This window comes from Martes martes (genome assembly GCF_963455335.1).
Source record: "Martes martes genome assembly, chromosome: 3".
Lineage (NCBI taxonomy): Eukaryota > Metazoa > Chordata > Mammalia > Carnivora > Mustelidae > Martes > Martes martes.
This window is the reverse complement of record NC_137890.1, coordinates 76414587-76430719: the sequence shown is the minus strand read 5'-3', so window position 1 is coordinate 76430719 and position 16133 is coordinate 76414587. Positions and strand designations below refer to the sequence as shown.

Here is a 16133-nt window from a genome sequence, read left to right as displayed (position 1 = left end):
GATGCATCTCTCAAGGGAATCTTCCAGCAATTGTTGAAAAGGCCAGCCATTGCTGTAACTGGGACTATGGATGAGGTCTGGACTTTATTTTCTCCCCAAAGAGGACAAAATACAATCCCTTCACCCACCAAGGTTGGAAGAACCAAACACACACGGTTCAGCTCACGAATATTGTTTTCGTTTACTTGAACTAGGGGTAGAGCATTTGACTGAATTTACTTGAACTAGGCTGCACACATAAATGACTTACGTTTCGTGAGGGGGGCCCCCAACATTCCACCTCCAGCGATTTGCCTCTTCTGGTAACTGCACTGTCCTTAACTTTCGACTGCAGAGCGTTGGAAGTTTAACGAAAGCTGAACGGGGACCCTAAGAGCCACAGCCTTGGCCTGAGCCTGAACTGGTGGGGTCTGTCCTAGCTGTTGCTCTTAGAGTTGTTGACAGTGTATGCTACTCTCTCCCCTACTCTAAAGAAAACGTGTTATGATTTGAAATACTATAATTGCCAAGAAATTTCCTGATTTTCTCCCGACTTTCAAAATAGCAATTGTGCCTTTAGTATGTTTTATTTAAAAATCTTCTGCTGACCCAATACCTTGCCCATGGCCTGGGGGCAGGGGGGACCCAGGGTTGTCGCTGTTGGTTTCCAAATGGCCTTGAATGGAGGGTGTGGGTAGAACAGCCCTTCAGCCATGAACAAAGCTGTCCGTGTCATTTTCCCCTCTTCCGGGTGTCCTTAAGAGAAGCTGCCTGCAAATTACTTACAAAGAGGGCTGCAGGAAAAGCCCTTGGATTCATCTCACGATTACACTTAAAGATGGGTTTGGTGGGAAGAGTGGGGCTTGGGGAGACCCTCACTCAGCTGTAAAAGCAACCACCTCCAAGTGAATTTCTTGCATACTTCAGCTGAAGAATGTTTCAGGAATCCCACTTTCCTGTCGATGCTGTGAGGAGCCCCGGGTGGGGTTTCTGCTGATGGGAGGCACCGAGGAGCTGGGAGCTGAGGGTGCCCCCAAACCACCTGCCCTTGTGTCTGAGGGAGATTCAGTCACACATGCAGGAAGCCCTTGAAACTGTGTATGTGTAAGAGCACGTGTGCACAATCACGCACACACACTCCAGCTCTGTGGGAGAAGATGGAGACAGAAAAGTACATGAACACAAAAGAAGAAAACTCCTTCTTAACCTTGAGAACTTCACAGAGTGGGTCGGACAATGCCACAGAAAGGGTATAAGGTTCTTATATTAGAAGTTCTTATATTACAAGCAGTTCTTATATTAGAAGAAAAGAAAAAGAGAAAGAGAAAACCCACTCCTGGCAACTGTGTACGCTCAAGGGAAAATGTGGCAGGGCTCTCTCAGCCCACCTGTCCAGACAACCAGACGTTTGTCTGAGAATCTGGGGCCTTCACTGCTAAAAGGCCGAGGCCCCTGCCCCCAAAGCCAGCAGTGGTGCGAGAGCGGGGTGATGCAGTTGAGGTGGGGTCCTGCCCTGACTGATGTCAAGCGAGACCCGCTAGCGAACTTGAACTCTGCCCATCCCAGGGAGCTTCAGCAGGGAGCGTTTCAGATACCCTTTCTCACTGCCCTTTGGAATACAAGCTGTCTTCCAACACAGAGGGAGGATGTGTTGAGAGATAGCAGTGAACTGAAGTCCCGGCCTTTGGGAGCTTATGTTCTAGTAGGAGAGACAGACAATAAACAGAAGAATGTATAATCTGATACCATGTTCTACAGCACAGACGGTGTCTTAGTTTGGGCCTACTACAGCAAAAAACCATAGACTGGGTGGCTTTAAACATTTATTTTGCTTATAAGCAACAAGGAGGCTGGAAGACCAAGGTCAGGTGCCTGCCCATTCGGTCTGGGGAGAGCCTGTTCTTGGCTGCTAATCTAGGAATGATTGCTGCAGGCCTAATGTGTGGAGAGATGCGCATGCCTTTCAGGAACCAAACGCCCTGTGGATGATGTCCAAGTGGGACCCCTCTCTCTGCATTCCACTCTATGGTAAATCAAGGCCACGAACATACATTGAACACCAGCACCAGCCATATGTTCCAAAGTGAATTTAGCCAGAAGGTTCTAACATAGTTGTAGCTCACTGTCTACTAATCGTAGAGATGGACGTGGGCTTAAATACTGCTCATTAAGCACATTGTTTTCTTGTAACCACATGGTGAAGAAGAGAAGTCATTAAAGCATGTGAGTTCCTGATACTTCTCAGTAAAGGATTGCTGAATGAATATCGAACCTTGGATTTTTTTTTTTTAATATTTATTTATTTATTTGGCAGACAGAGATCACAAGTAGGGAGAGAGGCAGGCAGAGAGAGAGAGGAGGAAGCAGGCTCACCGATGAGCAGAAAGCCCAATGCGTGGCTCGATCCCAGGACCCTGGGATCATGACCTGAGCCGAAGGCAGAGGCTTAACCCACTGAGCCACCCAGGTGCCCCTCGAACCTTGGATTTTCAACAACCAAGTCTTTCTATTCCAAGACACCTTTCATTAGGTATAAAATTTCTTAAAATTAAAACTAATACAAAAATACTGGACTGGGGGGCACCTGGGTGGCTCAGTGGGTTAAAGCCTCTGCCTTCGGCTCAGGTCATGATCCCAGGGTCCTGGGATCGAGCCCTGCATCGGGCTCTCTGCTCATTGTGGAGCCTGCTTCCTCCTCTCTCTCTCTCTCTCTCTGCCTGCCTCTCTGCCTGCTTGTGATCTCTGTCTGTCAAATAAATAAATAAAATCTTTAAAAAAGCAACAGACAATGAAAAATTATTTAAAAAATACTGGACTGGTTAAAAAAAGAAGAACATGAAAAAATAATAATAACAGTGATCACCACAGATCACTCTTAGCCTTCCAATTTGTTATCAAGAGAAATTGTTTTAAGATGGCTCTAGTGATTTCAAAATTTTGCCAACCTCCCATAGTTCTGTTGGGCCAAATATCTAGAGTCAACCTTTGACAAAAATCTAGACAGAAGCAGCAAATATCATTCTTACAGAGGTCATCATGAGAAGGATCCAAGAACAAAGCAAGCAGGCCTAAAGTTCTACTCTGTCTCAGCCATCCTTAACTGAATGGCAATTTGAAAATTTTTGTAAGCAAAGAAAAATCAGCATGCTAATCCTCATAATGTCAAGTTTATTGGATGCTACTTTTCAGGAAATGTGGTGTTGCCTTGGTCTAAGGACATCTCTAAATTCCTTTTGAAATACTTAAAATCTTTATGTCCAAATACATTTTGTACCTCTGCCAATGCTACCCGCACACGCATGCGCACTGTACACAGGCAGTGTGTTAGGCTCTGAGGGGTCATTTAGAGCTGAAGCCTTGGTTTCTATCCTTGAAAAACGCTCATCTAAGGGGACATGTACACGATTCAACGTGGTACCAAGAAGTATGACGCAAGGATGCCAGCAAGTGCTGTAGAGAGCAAAGAGGAATCACACCCAGTGTGTGTGAAAGGAGCAGAGAGCCGCTCTGTCCCCTCCCCAGTCTCTACCATTCTTGGTTCCCATATCATATCCCAGTCTCAGGATTATTGGAAAACATGCAAACAGAGGAACAACAAAGGATCAACAAAGAGTGTGGCTAGGTGAGGTCTCAAAGATAGTTTAAAATTTAGCCAAAAAAACCCTCACTTACATAAAACCAGAGCTGCTAGAAAGCAGCCTACAGAACCAGTACCATGTTGGGAGAAAGCTGAGGTAACCATCACTGTCCTATTACGTCACTTAGCCCACACAACTGCCCGTGAGCGGTTGTGATGGCGAATCCCATTTTGACCAAATGAACCTCCGAGAGGGGTCTTGGCTTGTCACACACTTGTTACGGGTGGAAGAGGAACCCGAATCCAACTCCCACCTCCTCCCAAGCCCATGCTTTATTTACCTCAAAGGACTGTGCTAAAGTGGGTCTCCAAAAAGATGCCTGTGAAGTCCCCACAAATGCAGCTGCCCAAGGACTTCTCTTAAACCCAACTGCGATGGGACATATAATTTTTATTTTTGCCTTGAAATGAGACATTTGAAGTACTCCCAGTTGAGTCACCAACTTGATGCACAGGTGTTGTAAGTAGATTGATACGTTTGCAACAGACACGTCAGAAAGATGAGGAAAATCCTAAGAGCCGTTTGGGTCACACAGCACAGTGTCAGCTTGAAAGATGCCAGTTATTGACTTCCTATCCCCAGCAGCCGGAGACCCTTACCCTTGTCTGCTGGCTGTGCTAGGCTCTGCCAACAGGGGGCGCTAGAGGGAGCCTGAGAGGCCGGGACAGTAGAAGGGCAAGGTTCTGTCTGTCCCCAGACCTGTCCCTGCCCATGGACACAGCCTTCACCCTGGCAGCAGTTGGCACCAGTTTCCAGCTTCGGAAAAAAAAAAAAAATTGGCATTCCCAGAACCAACCATATTGTGTCCCCCCCCCCACCCCACCCCCCAAGGTCCCGGACGGCAGGTGCCTCTCTCTGAGCATGACAGGGCCTTTCCTTCAAGCATCTGGATTCTAACACCCCCAACTTCTTCCCTTTGTTCCTTTGGCCTTAGGGGGTAGTAACTGCCTCAGGTCATCACTAGCGCTGCACTGAAAAGGAACGGCAGCTCCCTTCAACAGCAGTCACGGCAGAGTGAGAGAAGCCGAACACAAAAGAGCACATGTTGTGTAATCCCATTTGTATGAAGTTCAAAACCAGGCAAAACTTATCTATGGTGAGAGAGATCACCTGAGCGCTTCTCTTTGACGAGAACTATCAACAGGATTCCTTCCATCTCTTGACCTTGATGATGGTTTATTGAGCTCTATATTTAAGATTTGTGTGCAGAAAGTGATTCAGTGTGTGTTCCTGACTGAACCCCAGCTGGTTCAGAGAGAGGCCAACTAGCCGACTAGAAAGGCTCCATAGGTACACCCAAACCTAGTGGCAATAGAAGGAGGAGAGAAATCCTGTGATTTTTTTTTTTTTTTAAAGATTTTATTTATTTATTTGACAGAGAGAGATCACAAGTAGGCAGAGAGGCAGGCAGAGAGAGAAAGGAGGAAGCACGCTCCCCACCAAGCAGAGAGCCCGATGCGGGACTCGATCCCAGGACCCTGAGATCATGACCTGAGCCGAAGGCAGAGGCCCAACCACTGAGCCACCCAGGTGTCCCTCCTGTGACTTTTCAAAGTAACAGTGCAGAGAAATCAGAAAGGCCCGGTAGGGCGTCACAAAGAGTGGTACTGATTTGAGGGTCAGAGAAAGCCAATCCTGTGCAGGTGTTTTAGGGAAACTAAAAACACTAAAAATACAGACTAACCCAGGTGAAACTGGTTATTGAAACAAAAATAAGGAAAACCTCCCAATGTAGTTCTAAGGATCTATCTGTCTGTATTTGACATACTTTGTCAATACAAATTATGTATTTCTTTGTATCGGGCAGGTTAAAAGTATCTGAAAAGAAATTTAATTGTATGTATATTATAAATACCGATCAGACGCTGCTAGTGCTATGGTATATGTCCTTTATCTCCACAGCAGCCGAAGAGGGTAAGGGTTGCTGATGCCCTTTCCCAGAGGGCATGCTGAGGTTCAGACAGGAAAGTTCACGTTGAAGGCCACACCATCAGTGGTAGAAATGGGTTCTAACTTGGGCCCATCCAACTCCAGAGGAAGTTCTCTAGAACCAATTACAGCTGAGACGAGGAGAGCTGACGGCTGCAAACCAGCTCCAGTTTTAATGAATCAGTCAAGAGTTGAGAATAGAGTCTTGGATGAGATAGCCTCATGTAATAAGTTATTGCTGTTTCAAATTTTCCTGTGATCATCCTGCACACATATGTATACACACACATGTGGCAATTTATATACATGTTACAGATGGCAATCAGTCTTCTACAGCTATTATGTCTACTGAGTAAATAATGTCTTCTGTAGCCTATGATTTTTCCTACATGAAACGACCTAACGCTTCAGGATGGTTGAAACTGAGATGCAACATTTCTGTTTAAAATCCATCTTAAGGCTGCCACCATGCACTTTCCCCCCTTTTATCATCCCTCATTTAAGAGCGCTTACTTGAAAACATTAATTTTCAATTTCTTGTTCTTGATTGGAGTCTAGTTCCTTCAGTTTCAGGCATAAATGTGGAAGGCATTCTGAAGACTTAACTGTGAAAAACACAATGACCCTCACTGCCAACTCCCTCCTTAAAACTGTAAAGTTATCTCAAAGTCATGTTGTCATGGAGCCCTGGGGTTATAACAATCAAAAATACTGAACTTCTTCGATAGGAGTCACTGTTTCTCTAGGGTTTTATTCTCCCATTTCTCGCCGATAAAGGATTCTCTCCGGAAGAACAGAGGGCGAAGAAAAGCAAATGCAAATCATGCGCTAAAAAATGTTTACCTAGTGTATCTTTAATTTTCAGGAAAAGAGTTAATAAGTTCTAACTCTTTGTCATCTCTCCCCGACAACCCCTTCAAAGCACTTGAAGTCCAGTGACATTCATGTTTTCAATTAAGAAAAAAATTTCAGAAGGCAAAGAAATTTTCTATATAAGTATTTTGGAATGAATAGACTGAATGAAAATAGCTGATCTCCGGCTCTTAAAAAAAAAAAAAAAACACAGAGAAAAAGGGCGAGGGGTAGCAGGGTGGAAATGTCCTCAAGGCTCTAGCATCTGAGAAGGAAAAGAAAAGGAGGATTAAGGTTGAGTGATGAGGAATGGTGTTCTCATTTGTATGCATGATTTATTTCTCCTCGCAATATTTAGGCTGCTCCTTTTAAAAATGAAAGGGGATCTAAAAGTTGAACACAACTGGGCAGGCCTCTGGGAGCCCGCCCCCCCCTCCACCGCCCCCCCCCCACCCCGTTATTAAAGCCACTGTCCTCCTCCCTGCCGTGAGCTTCCTCCACTCAAGATTATACAGCTTTTTCAGATGCTTTGATTTGTCTCCTGCTCAAGAGGCAAGGGAAAGAAGCAGAATGGGGAAGAGATCATAGGTTTTAAAATCCTAGAAAGTTCCTTTAGCCATTACCGCTGATCCATTATTTACTTAGCAGTCCAGGAGAGCGGGCAGGTTCCTGGGCTGCTCCTTGTCCATCCTAATGACTGACAGGGTTAGTCGGATGTCTCTGTCTGCCCGTCATAATAATCCCTCTCCCCAAATTCCGACAACCTTCTCCAAGCACGTAGCTGGAGCAGAAGTCTGCCGTGGACAGTGTAGGAAAATACACATTACACATTTTAATGGGGGCAGTTCTGACCGAGGGAGCCTAGGCTGAGTTAGTGGGAAGCCTGGACGCCCAGGTCCCTTAAACAGAAACAAACATTCCTTTTAAGCATTTGAAAAGCGGAAGCAATGGAAAGCCAGCATGCTGCTCATTCATTTAAATGGCTTTTAAATGAATCACTGCGGGTCTGCATGGTAGCAGACAGAATGTGAATTTGCAGGAAACAGAGCCTCTGACGCAGACAGGGAGTCGTGTGAGTGCTGTTACCGGGAGGGGCCAAACCCTTCCCTGCCCCAAATGTGAGCACCATGGAGACTTTTCTCCCCTGTGTCCATTTGCGGATGTCCGTGCTACCTTTCCTCACTAGCTTAGTTCTGAAGGTCATGGTTTCTTCAATTAATACTTCTGAAGGCAACTGAAACCTGAATATGTACCCAAACAAGGAGAAAGGATCAGCCATGGAATTCGTGAAATAAAACTGTGCAGTCTGGAGAGAAACGAGCTCAAGGTAAGTTTAATATAGGAAATATAAGTCAAGCATCTAGGAACATAGTAAGAAGTGGAGCACTAGCCTGAAACGGGGAAGACTGCAGAGTAGGTATGCCAGACCCACGTGCATTTGTCTTAAGAGTCTTCTTGCCACTTTGGATGTTGGTATTATTGTGAAATTGTACCTTTTCTAGCCACAGCAGGAATGATAGGAGATGCCTAGTTTCCCTGGGGCCCTTAAATGGGCAGAAAAGAGCTGGTTAATTTCTTCTTCCTTACAATCAGAGGGTCTGACTTTCTGTCCCACACTGAGAGGTAGAGAAATCCCCAGAACCATCATGAACCAAAAGTTTAGATGCAGAAGAATCTGTACAGCAGCAAACTATTTTCCAATCTGTAACTGCTTTTTAAATTTTATTTATTTTTTTACCCCCAGCTGACTTTATTCCTACAGGGCACAAACCACACCTTACAGATTCTGATTTTATGATAGTAAGGGAGGTATCCTTAAACCAGTCTGACCTTTTACACTGACAGTTAAACTTCTTGAGTTTTTACCAAAATTGAAAAGGTCTGAGGGTCCTTCCAGTGATGTTATTTATACTTTTGGAAAGACCAGGTAGCACTCACTAAGAGAAGAACTCATTTATTAAAGTGTACTTTTGCTTTAATTGAATTTAATAGCATACAGAAAAGAGAAGCAAGCACTCCCCGGTCCTTCCATGTTTAAGAAAAGGCTGTGGAAAATGTCACAGAGGGACTCCTGCATCAGGTAAGGGTGGGCTAGATTAGGGATGGTTGAGCTAAGACCAATAGCCAAATCTGGCCCACTGCCTGGTTTTCATGGCCCAAGAGTTCAGAATGGTTTTTACATTTTGAAATTGTTGAGGGGGGGGGGGAAAAAGCCAAGTATTTTGTGACATGTGAAAATTTTATGAAATTCAAACATTGGTGTCCATCAGCAAGATGTCATTGGAACATGGCAATACTCATTTTTTATGTGTCCCCTATGGCAGCTTTTGTGTGACTGGTAGAGTTGCATGGTTGGTAGAGATCGTGTGGCCTGCAAAACCTAAAATATTTCCTCTCCATCTCCTTCAGGGCGGGGCTGGGGAGTAGTTGCAGTTTGCCAATCTCTAGGCTGAGTGATCTCTGAGGTCCTTTTCACCTCCACATTTCTAGGAATTTTACTTCTTTAGATAACCGAGGATCCTCCCTCAAAGAGAAGGGATGGAACATGCATTAGCCACATAATATAATAATCCCCAAAGACTGTCTCTTTTGTGTTGTCAACACTTCCCATGGAATACATAAAATAATACTCATGCCTAGAATATAAACTTCCCAGGCACTGATTACTTTTAAAGGTAAGCTCTTCATTCTAGAGAACAATATTTATCATTTTTTTTGCAATTTTATGATGCTAACAGTCTTAACAAGCCACCTGCAAAGTTACCAAGTAAAATAAAAAATGAAAAAAACCCAACTCCCTTGGAATTCATACCATAAAATATTTATTAATAAGTAAAATGATGTCCCCTGCCTTTGTTATTTAAAAAGATTTGGCTGCGCATCTCTGTTGATACCTCTTACCAACAATGCTTTCACATCATTCCGTCATGAGAGGGAGAGAAAGGACGGATAGAGAGAGGAGAAGAGGGTAGACAGAGGATGGATGGATGGATAAATAAACTGCAGGTATAAACGTGTGAAAGACAACACTTTACAATGTTTTAATTGCAAACCTGGGTTTTGCCAGCAGTTAGAAATTTGCTTGCACATACTTAGACTTATTTCTTTTAAGTAAACAATACACAGACTCACTTGAATTTCATAATTCAGAACATTAGTAATGAACACAGTGCTTGCTGAGGACTAAAAGAGAGAGGAAAACAAAAACTAACTTTGTGGGGGAAGAAAGGCAATATCTCTTTGAAAAGCTTTTCTCTTGACTCAACAGTCCCCACTGCCTGAAAAATAAGCCATTTTGATAACAAGAGTATAAAAAGCCTCATGATTTGCAAAGTAAATTCTCTTCGTGGTTTAAATTTCATCCCAAGTCTCAGGTTATGGCTGAGAAGCCAGATGAAGCATCTTTGTAAAGCATTCCTTTGAGTTTTCATAAGGAAACAAGAAAATGTTTTATCAGATCTAGGCAGAAATGCTGATCTTCATTTATAACAGTAATTACCTATGCACGGTACTACGGAGACACGGAGATTCGAAAGCCGAATAGAGCGAATGCCAAGCCATACCACGGTAAAATTCAAACTAACCCGGAGAAGCAGCAGGTGAGAGTTTATGATTTCAATATAAAAACATCTAATTGCTTCTTCTCAGATGTCACTGTGAAGTCAGCAAATTAGAGGGTACTATCGAGAGTGAGATGAACGGGTGTATTACTACACCAGCCGCTCCTTCCAAGCTTAAAATAATCCCAGAGTTCTGAAATGCCATTAGTTAAGTAACTATACAATTTCTTTCGGTCTCTTTTTAATGTAGAAAATCACTTTGTAATAAGATCTCTACACAAGGTAAAAAAGCACAAAATAGACCCCCCAAAAAGCACAAAAATAGACAAAATATATATATCTTTTTACAATGAAATTAAGATGTGCCTGGGAAACACTGAGATCAAGGACTAATCTCAGGGAGTTCCAACTGGCTGTCCTTTCATCATAGTTCTGTTCTTTAGGTCTTCCCCTGAAACTTGGATGCTTATAAGAATCTTCCCCAGGTCAAGGGGAGGGAACAGGTGTTCTGACCTGTGTTTGACCTTTGTCAAAAAACAAAAAAGGAACACTAATAACAATATAATAAAACCCCTTAGTCTACCCAGTTACAAAACTCCTCTGACAGCCATAATTCCAGGGCACTTAAGGCCTTGATCTGTCACACAACCAAGGGCAACAACACAGTCATCTCCAAGTGATGCTTTTTTCCATCATAAATTGATCATGCACTGGGATGAAACGTACGCAGAAAGGCTAATTCGGGAAGAGGCGTTTTCATACACTTGGGGGCCAAATGAAGTCATCCAAAAGAACGGGGCTGTCTGCACCAGCAAGGTGGGAGGACTTCCTCTCAGAGAATCATTTCCAAGTCCACAGCTTCCCTGGGCTCCTCGGTCTCGTAAAGGGACCCGGCCGGCACCCCGAGTTACACAGTCACAGCGGGGTACATCTTCTGTTCACTGTTAGTGTGCGGGAAGGGGGCCTGGATCTGCCGGTAGCCCGTCTGCAGGCTGTCCAGGAAAGGGGGCACGGGCGTCATAGGCACGGAGTCATGCTGCACCGTGTACCCCACATATGGGGGGTGCAGGTACTGCCCTTGGTGGGGCACAATCTGGGTGGCCTGCTGACAGTTCAGCACAGAGAAATTTGTGGGCATGTTGACATACACGTTGTTCATGGTCCCCTCGGGCAAGCAACAGTTGGTCTGGGACCTTGTTGGGGGCGCCCGGGCCCCTGAGTTGGCGCTGGAGCTGGAGCTGGCTGCTGTGCTGGACTGGCGGGAGGAGGATCCTCGCGAAGTGCTGCCGCTGGGGATCATGGGGATGGTCTCCATCAAGCGGTTCCCTCCAGGGGCACGGCTCTGCTGGGGCTCCTGCTTGGGCCGGAGACATCTGCAGCAGCAAGCAGCCACGAGTGACCCCAAGATGATGAAGGCGACAAAGACAGACCCAACGATGAGGAATGGCACGTAGATGGGGACTAAAGGATAAAAAAAACACATTGTGAGAATTTACTCTCAGAATGTAGTGAAAATCAGTATCTGGCAGCGGGGATCCATAAATGAGCGGCAGCCACACCCACAACTACAGGACTGGTTTCGGGCACTCCCGTTGCTGGGCAGCTTTGTGCCCTCGTTAGCAGCCCACTGCACACACCGTCCTTCATCAGGTACTTTGGAAAGCAGCTAGGGCCCTACAGGGAGGGCAGATCAACGCCCCCAAAGCAAAACGGTTAACATTCACAGCTAGGCTTGCCAACTGCAACACTGGTTGAGAACAATGTCCAATTTAGCAAAAATATGAATTTAAGGTTTTGAGACTCCTAAGGTTCCTATTATAACTCAACTGCCTGAACTGCCCTAACGGATAGTTGTAGGGTCTGCATAGAAGTGAATCATATTATTTAAGAGCCTTCCTCCCCCCCCCCCCCAAAAATGATATTCTTTGCAAACCTCCTTTGCCACTTCAGAGCTGTTTTTTCCACAGGCAAATAAATAAAAAATTGAGGGGCACCTGGGTGGCTCAGTCCGATAAGCATCTGCATTCGGCTCAGGTCATGATCTCAGGGTCCTGGAACTGAGCCCTAGGTGGGGCTCCCTGCTCTGCAGAGAATCTGCTTCTCCCTCTGCCCTTCCTGCCCCCCGCTTGTGCTCTCTTTCTCACTCTTAAATAGCTAAAATCTTTAAAAATAAATAAGTAAAAAATTTAAATCCAGCCGTGACCATTTTCAAATCTGTCATGTAAGACACATAGGTCAAAGAAAGGTAAAAACCAAACCAAACCAAAACAACAACAAAAACTCCAAAACACCTCTACACTCACTTGCCTAACTGAGCACTGGACCTTGGGCCCACCGCGTGCGCCAGATGGCGGAAAGGTGAAGTGACTTATGTAGAGAGAAGCTATTCCATGCCGCAGGTGAGCACGAAGTAAGGTACCAAGAACAAATGTTGGGCGCAACCAGACCCAGGAAGAAGAGCAGCCCCCGTGCTCAAGAAGGCCCCCAGGCAGACCTAGGGTGGCTGGGGTGCAGCAGTTACATCTGAACTTAACAATACTGGGCTCTGTGGGCAGAACTATAAAGCCTGCAGACCAGAAAGTGGCGGGCATCATCTTTAACAAGTGAGGTATATTCTGAAAAATAACATGAAAGTTACAACATGAAATAACATGAAAATAACAACTTTCCTCTAGTTGATAGTGAGTTCCATTTTTACACAGTACTGAAAACAAGCTTCTGGAAGCCATGGGGCTGGCACACTAGGGCTTTTGGAAGCTAGACACACTGGCTGATGGGGGCAGAGAATGGGGAGAGAGGAGGCTGCAGAATGCCTCGGAGCCACTTCTGTGGACTTCCATCCACCCTGTGTCACCAAGAACCAGTTCTTTGATATGCTCCTGCCCATTGCCTTGACTGTTTGATTGGAAAATACAGAAGGACGGGAACCAGGGCTCCCCAGTTCTGGCCAAGCCCAGGGCCAGCGCAGTGATACAGGGTGGCACTTGGGGAAAAAGCCCAGTTCTCCTGCACCTCTGGGGTCAAATTTGTGAAAAACCCTTGGACTGTCTGCTAGAGCAGCGGCCTTTCTAATTACACTCCTTTCCACAGCTCTGATATTCCTGATGGCAGTTTCTAGAATACAGTGCCACATGGAGACCTGGAAGAATCATGCCTTGTGAAGTAAAACATACTTTATAGGGCATTTCATCAAAGGCTGACATCTGAAGATTTCCTAAACCTTCAGTGCTGAAGAAGAAATACTATATTTACGTGATGCCCCTTTCGCAGATGGGAACACTTGCTCCAGAGCCCACAGAGCCTAGTGGGTCTTCAGATGATGGGACTGTTCTAATCACAGGCTAGCAATAACGCACTGGAGCAGTGGGTGCAGGTGATAAATATTTCATTCTCGAAATTAAGATACCAGCCCTAAATAGGTTATTAGGATGTAAACAAATAAAGGTTTAAAAAAAAAAAGAAAGAAAGAAAGAAAAAAAGAACACTTTCAACATTATAGCAGAAACTAAACTAGCTGGAAGCACGTTAAGTCCACAAAATGAGTTTTGGGGAGAAAGAACTGTTCTCCTTCCAGGATTTTTAATTGGGAGGGTTAATGACCTTCTGCGTTCCCATAAATTCTCTTCACTGGCTGATTAGACATGTGGTCCTTCTTGACTGCAGAAGAGAAGTGAGAGGAACGGAATTTTTAGGAAAAAATGTTTCAAAGTAGAGTGAAGAAAGTACCCCCACACAACACACAGACTCACGAGAAGTCGGCCGCCTCCTGATTTGTCCAAAGTCAACCCAACTTTTGAGAGATCACTAATGACACCAACTTAGATACATCAAGGTAGGATTCTGTCTTTGGCTCATTTCTCAAGGCTTTCGTCAACCACTGTATACCCCTGCAACCATGAGCCAGAGGTTGAAGACAGCATCTTTTCTGGAATTATTACCCTCAGTTCTCCACCCTTCAGATTCAAGGCAGCGGAACAGTAGGGGTAGCTTGCCCATCAAATGCTGGCCTGCAAAGGTAACAGCACTGAAGAGAATTGCCTCTTATCAGGCCCCGGAGGCAGTTCTGGAAACTCAGTGCCAAAGCTCAGGTAGCTTAAACCTTGGCTTGGGGTGCTGGCAAAAATCCTCTCCTTCACATAACCAGCTGCAGAAGGAGGAGACGTCCATTCTGTGACTTGCTTGCCATTTAGCCAGGTCCCATCCACATATTGGGGTAGACCCTCAAGGGAGGTCGTCTGTGAGGTTTCTGAAGAATGGAGGAAGTGGAACCTATCAAATTCGTTCCTGAATTTATGTTTCCAGCTCTGGCTTTGGCAACTTGAAAAAATATATAATTTTAAAAAATCAAAGCCGCAAAGAGCAAGCTTGGACACGGCTCTAATGTCACACCTAAGTCTGACGTGGTCAGGAGAACTGTCCAGAAACCGGAGAGGCTTGCAGCCCAGTGTTCGGAGGATGAGAATGCCCGGGGTCTGGCAGAGTGCATTACCCGCAGGAAGGCCCTGAGGAGCTGCCTGCCTTCTGGGGAGCCTTTATGGACGGAAGCGCCCCCCAGAACACCCTCTGGCTGGGGTCGCGCCCTCACGGCTTTCCGGCGTACCATCAAGACATTCGCCCTTATTAGAAGTTAGACCCGCGGAGACAGGAGGTATGGGAGGGGAAACAAAGGTCCCTGGCCAAGAGGAACGCGGCGCTGTCTGCACCCCACACTGCCTTACGTATGTGGTTTTCTTCGTAAAATCCAAGCCAACCCACTCTTCAGGTGACAGATGGGGAGACTGAGGCTCGGGGCGTGAAATGGTGTTCCACTTCGCACGAGTTAACAGCTGGGCCAGGATGCAGACACCACCTCCTGGTCCAAGACCGTCTCTGAAATTCCCGTGCTCCTGACTCCTTTCCCGTCACGCCCCGGCAAAGCTAACCTTCCTCCCCTCTCGCGCCCGGACCCGCCTGCCCTACCTGCTGAGCCGTCTGGGCCGTCTTTGTCCGCCCGGCCGGGCTCGCCGGCGCCCTGCTGGCGGTCGTTGTCGCAGCCGCCCTGGTCCAGGCGCGCCTCTGCGCTGGAGCAGCAGTAGCGCAGCGCGCAGCTGCCGCAGCAGATGGTGGCGTCGCCGCCGTCGAAGCGCTCGGGGCACTGGAAGCCGATGCGCCAGACGCCCTGCGCGTCCAGCCAGCCGTGGCAGTACTCGCCGCTGGCCCGCGCCCCCGCCGCCAGCAGCGCGGCCAGCAGCAGCTGCAGGAGCGAAGCGGCGTTCCGAGGGGAGGCGGCGGGCGAGCGGCGTCCGCCCCACATGGCACCACCCTGGGCGCGGGCGGCGCGGCTCCAGGGGGCGCAGAGAGGTCTCCGGGAAGTCGCGGTCCCGGCGACCGGGCTCCCAGGGGTGCGGCGGCCGAGACCTGGACGCCCGAGGGTCCCTTCCGCGGCGCTCTGCAAGCCGCCCTCTGCCACGACGTCCAGGAGCTGACGACGCCGGGCTGCCGGGGCGGGGGTCCTAAGCCATCCCTCCCTCGGCCGGGCGGCCCGGTCCCTCGTGGGGCTGTTTGGAGAGCTGGCACTCGCTGATAGAACTCTCTGGGCGCAGTCAGAGGGGCCGCGGAGCTGCCGTCCCGCAGCCCCCGGAGGCTTCAGCCGCGACGGGATCCTCCCCGCGCATCCCCGAGGGGACGCTCACTCCCGTTGCCGACCTGAAGCCAGGTCGCGGCCGCGGACTTTAAGCCTCGGGGTCCCCCGCACGAGTCGGGGAGAGTCTCCCCTCCTTTATTCCCCTTTCGGGCGGCGAGAAGGGGCCGAGAAGGCGGGCAGCGCGCTCAGGGCTCCCGGCAGCAAGTGCAGCGGCCGGCCCTGCTCAACCTCCCCAGCTCCGAACTCGGTCCGCATGGCTCCGGCCGCGCCGCCCGGGCAGCGCTGCCCTGCGGGGCTGACCGCCAATCCTCCCAGCGCACACCGCCGTCCGGGACGCGAGCGACGGTCCGGCGCGCCCCCGCCGCCGCCCCGGGAGCCTGGCTGGCTGGCGGCGGCCGCGGCTGCTGCTGGGCGCGGGTCCAGGCGGGCGGCTCGCCCCCGGCTCCCCTGCTCCGCCTCTCCGGCTGCAGCTCGCTCCCACGGGCGCCGGGCAGCCTCCGACCGGCTTTCCCTCTCGCCTTGGCCGCCGCTTCCCTCGGGAGGGGCGCACCG

The 16133-nt window shown here is 47.9% G+C and overlaps 1 protein-coding gene across 1 annotated transcript; it reads right to left on the bottom strand.

Annotated features, from left to right (window-relative positions):
- Positions 1-9199: 9199 nt before the first annotated feature.
- SHISA2 (shisa family member 2) lies at positions 9200-15329 on the bottom strand. Its single transcript, XM_080799185.1, has 2 exons — positions 14918-15329; positions 9200-11419 (listed from the first exon to the last, which is right to left on the bottom strand). Exons 1-2 carry the CDS (start codon positions 15249-15251, stop codon positions 10866-10868), a joined length of 888 nt encoding a protein of 295 aa, XP_080655311.1. The 5' UTR covers positions 15252-15329; the 3' UTR covers positions 9200-10865.
- Between the last annotated feature and the right edge of the window lie 804 nt (positions 15330-16133).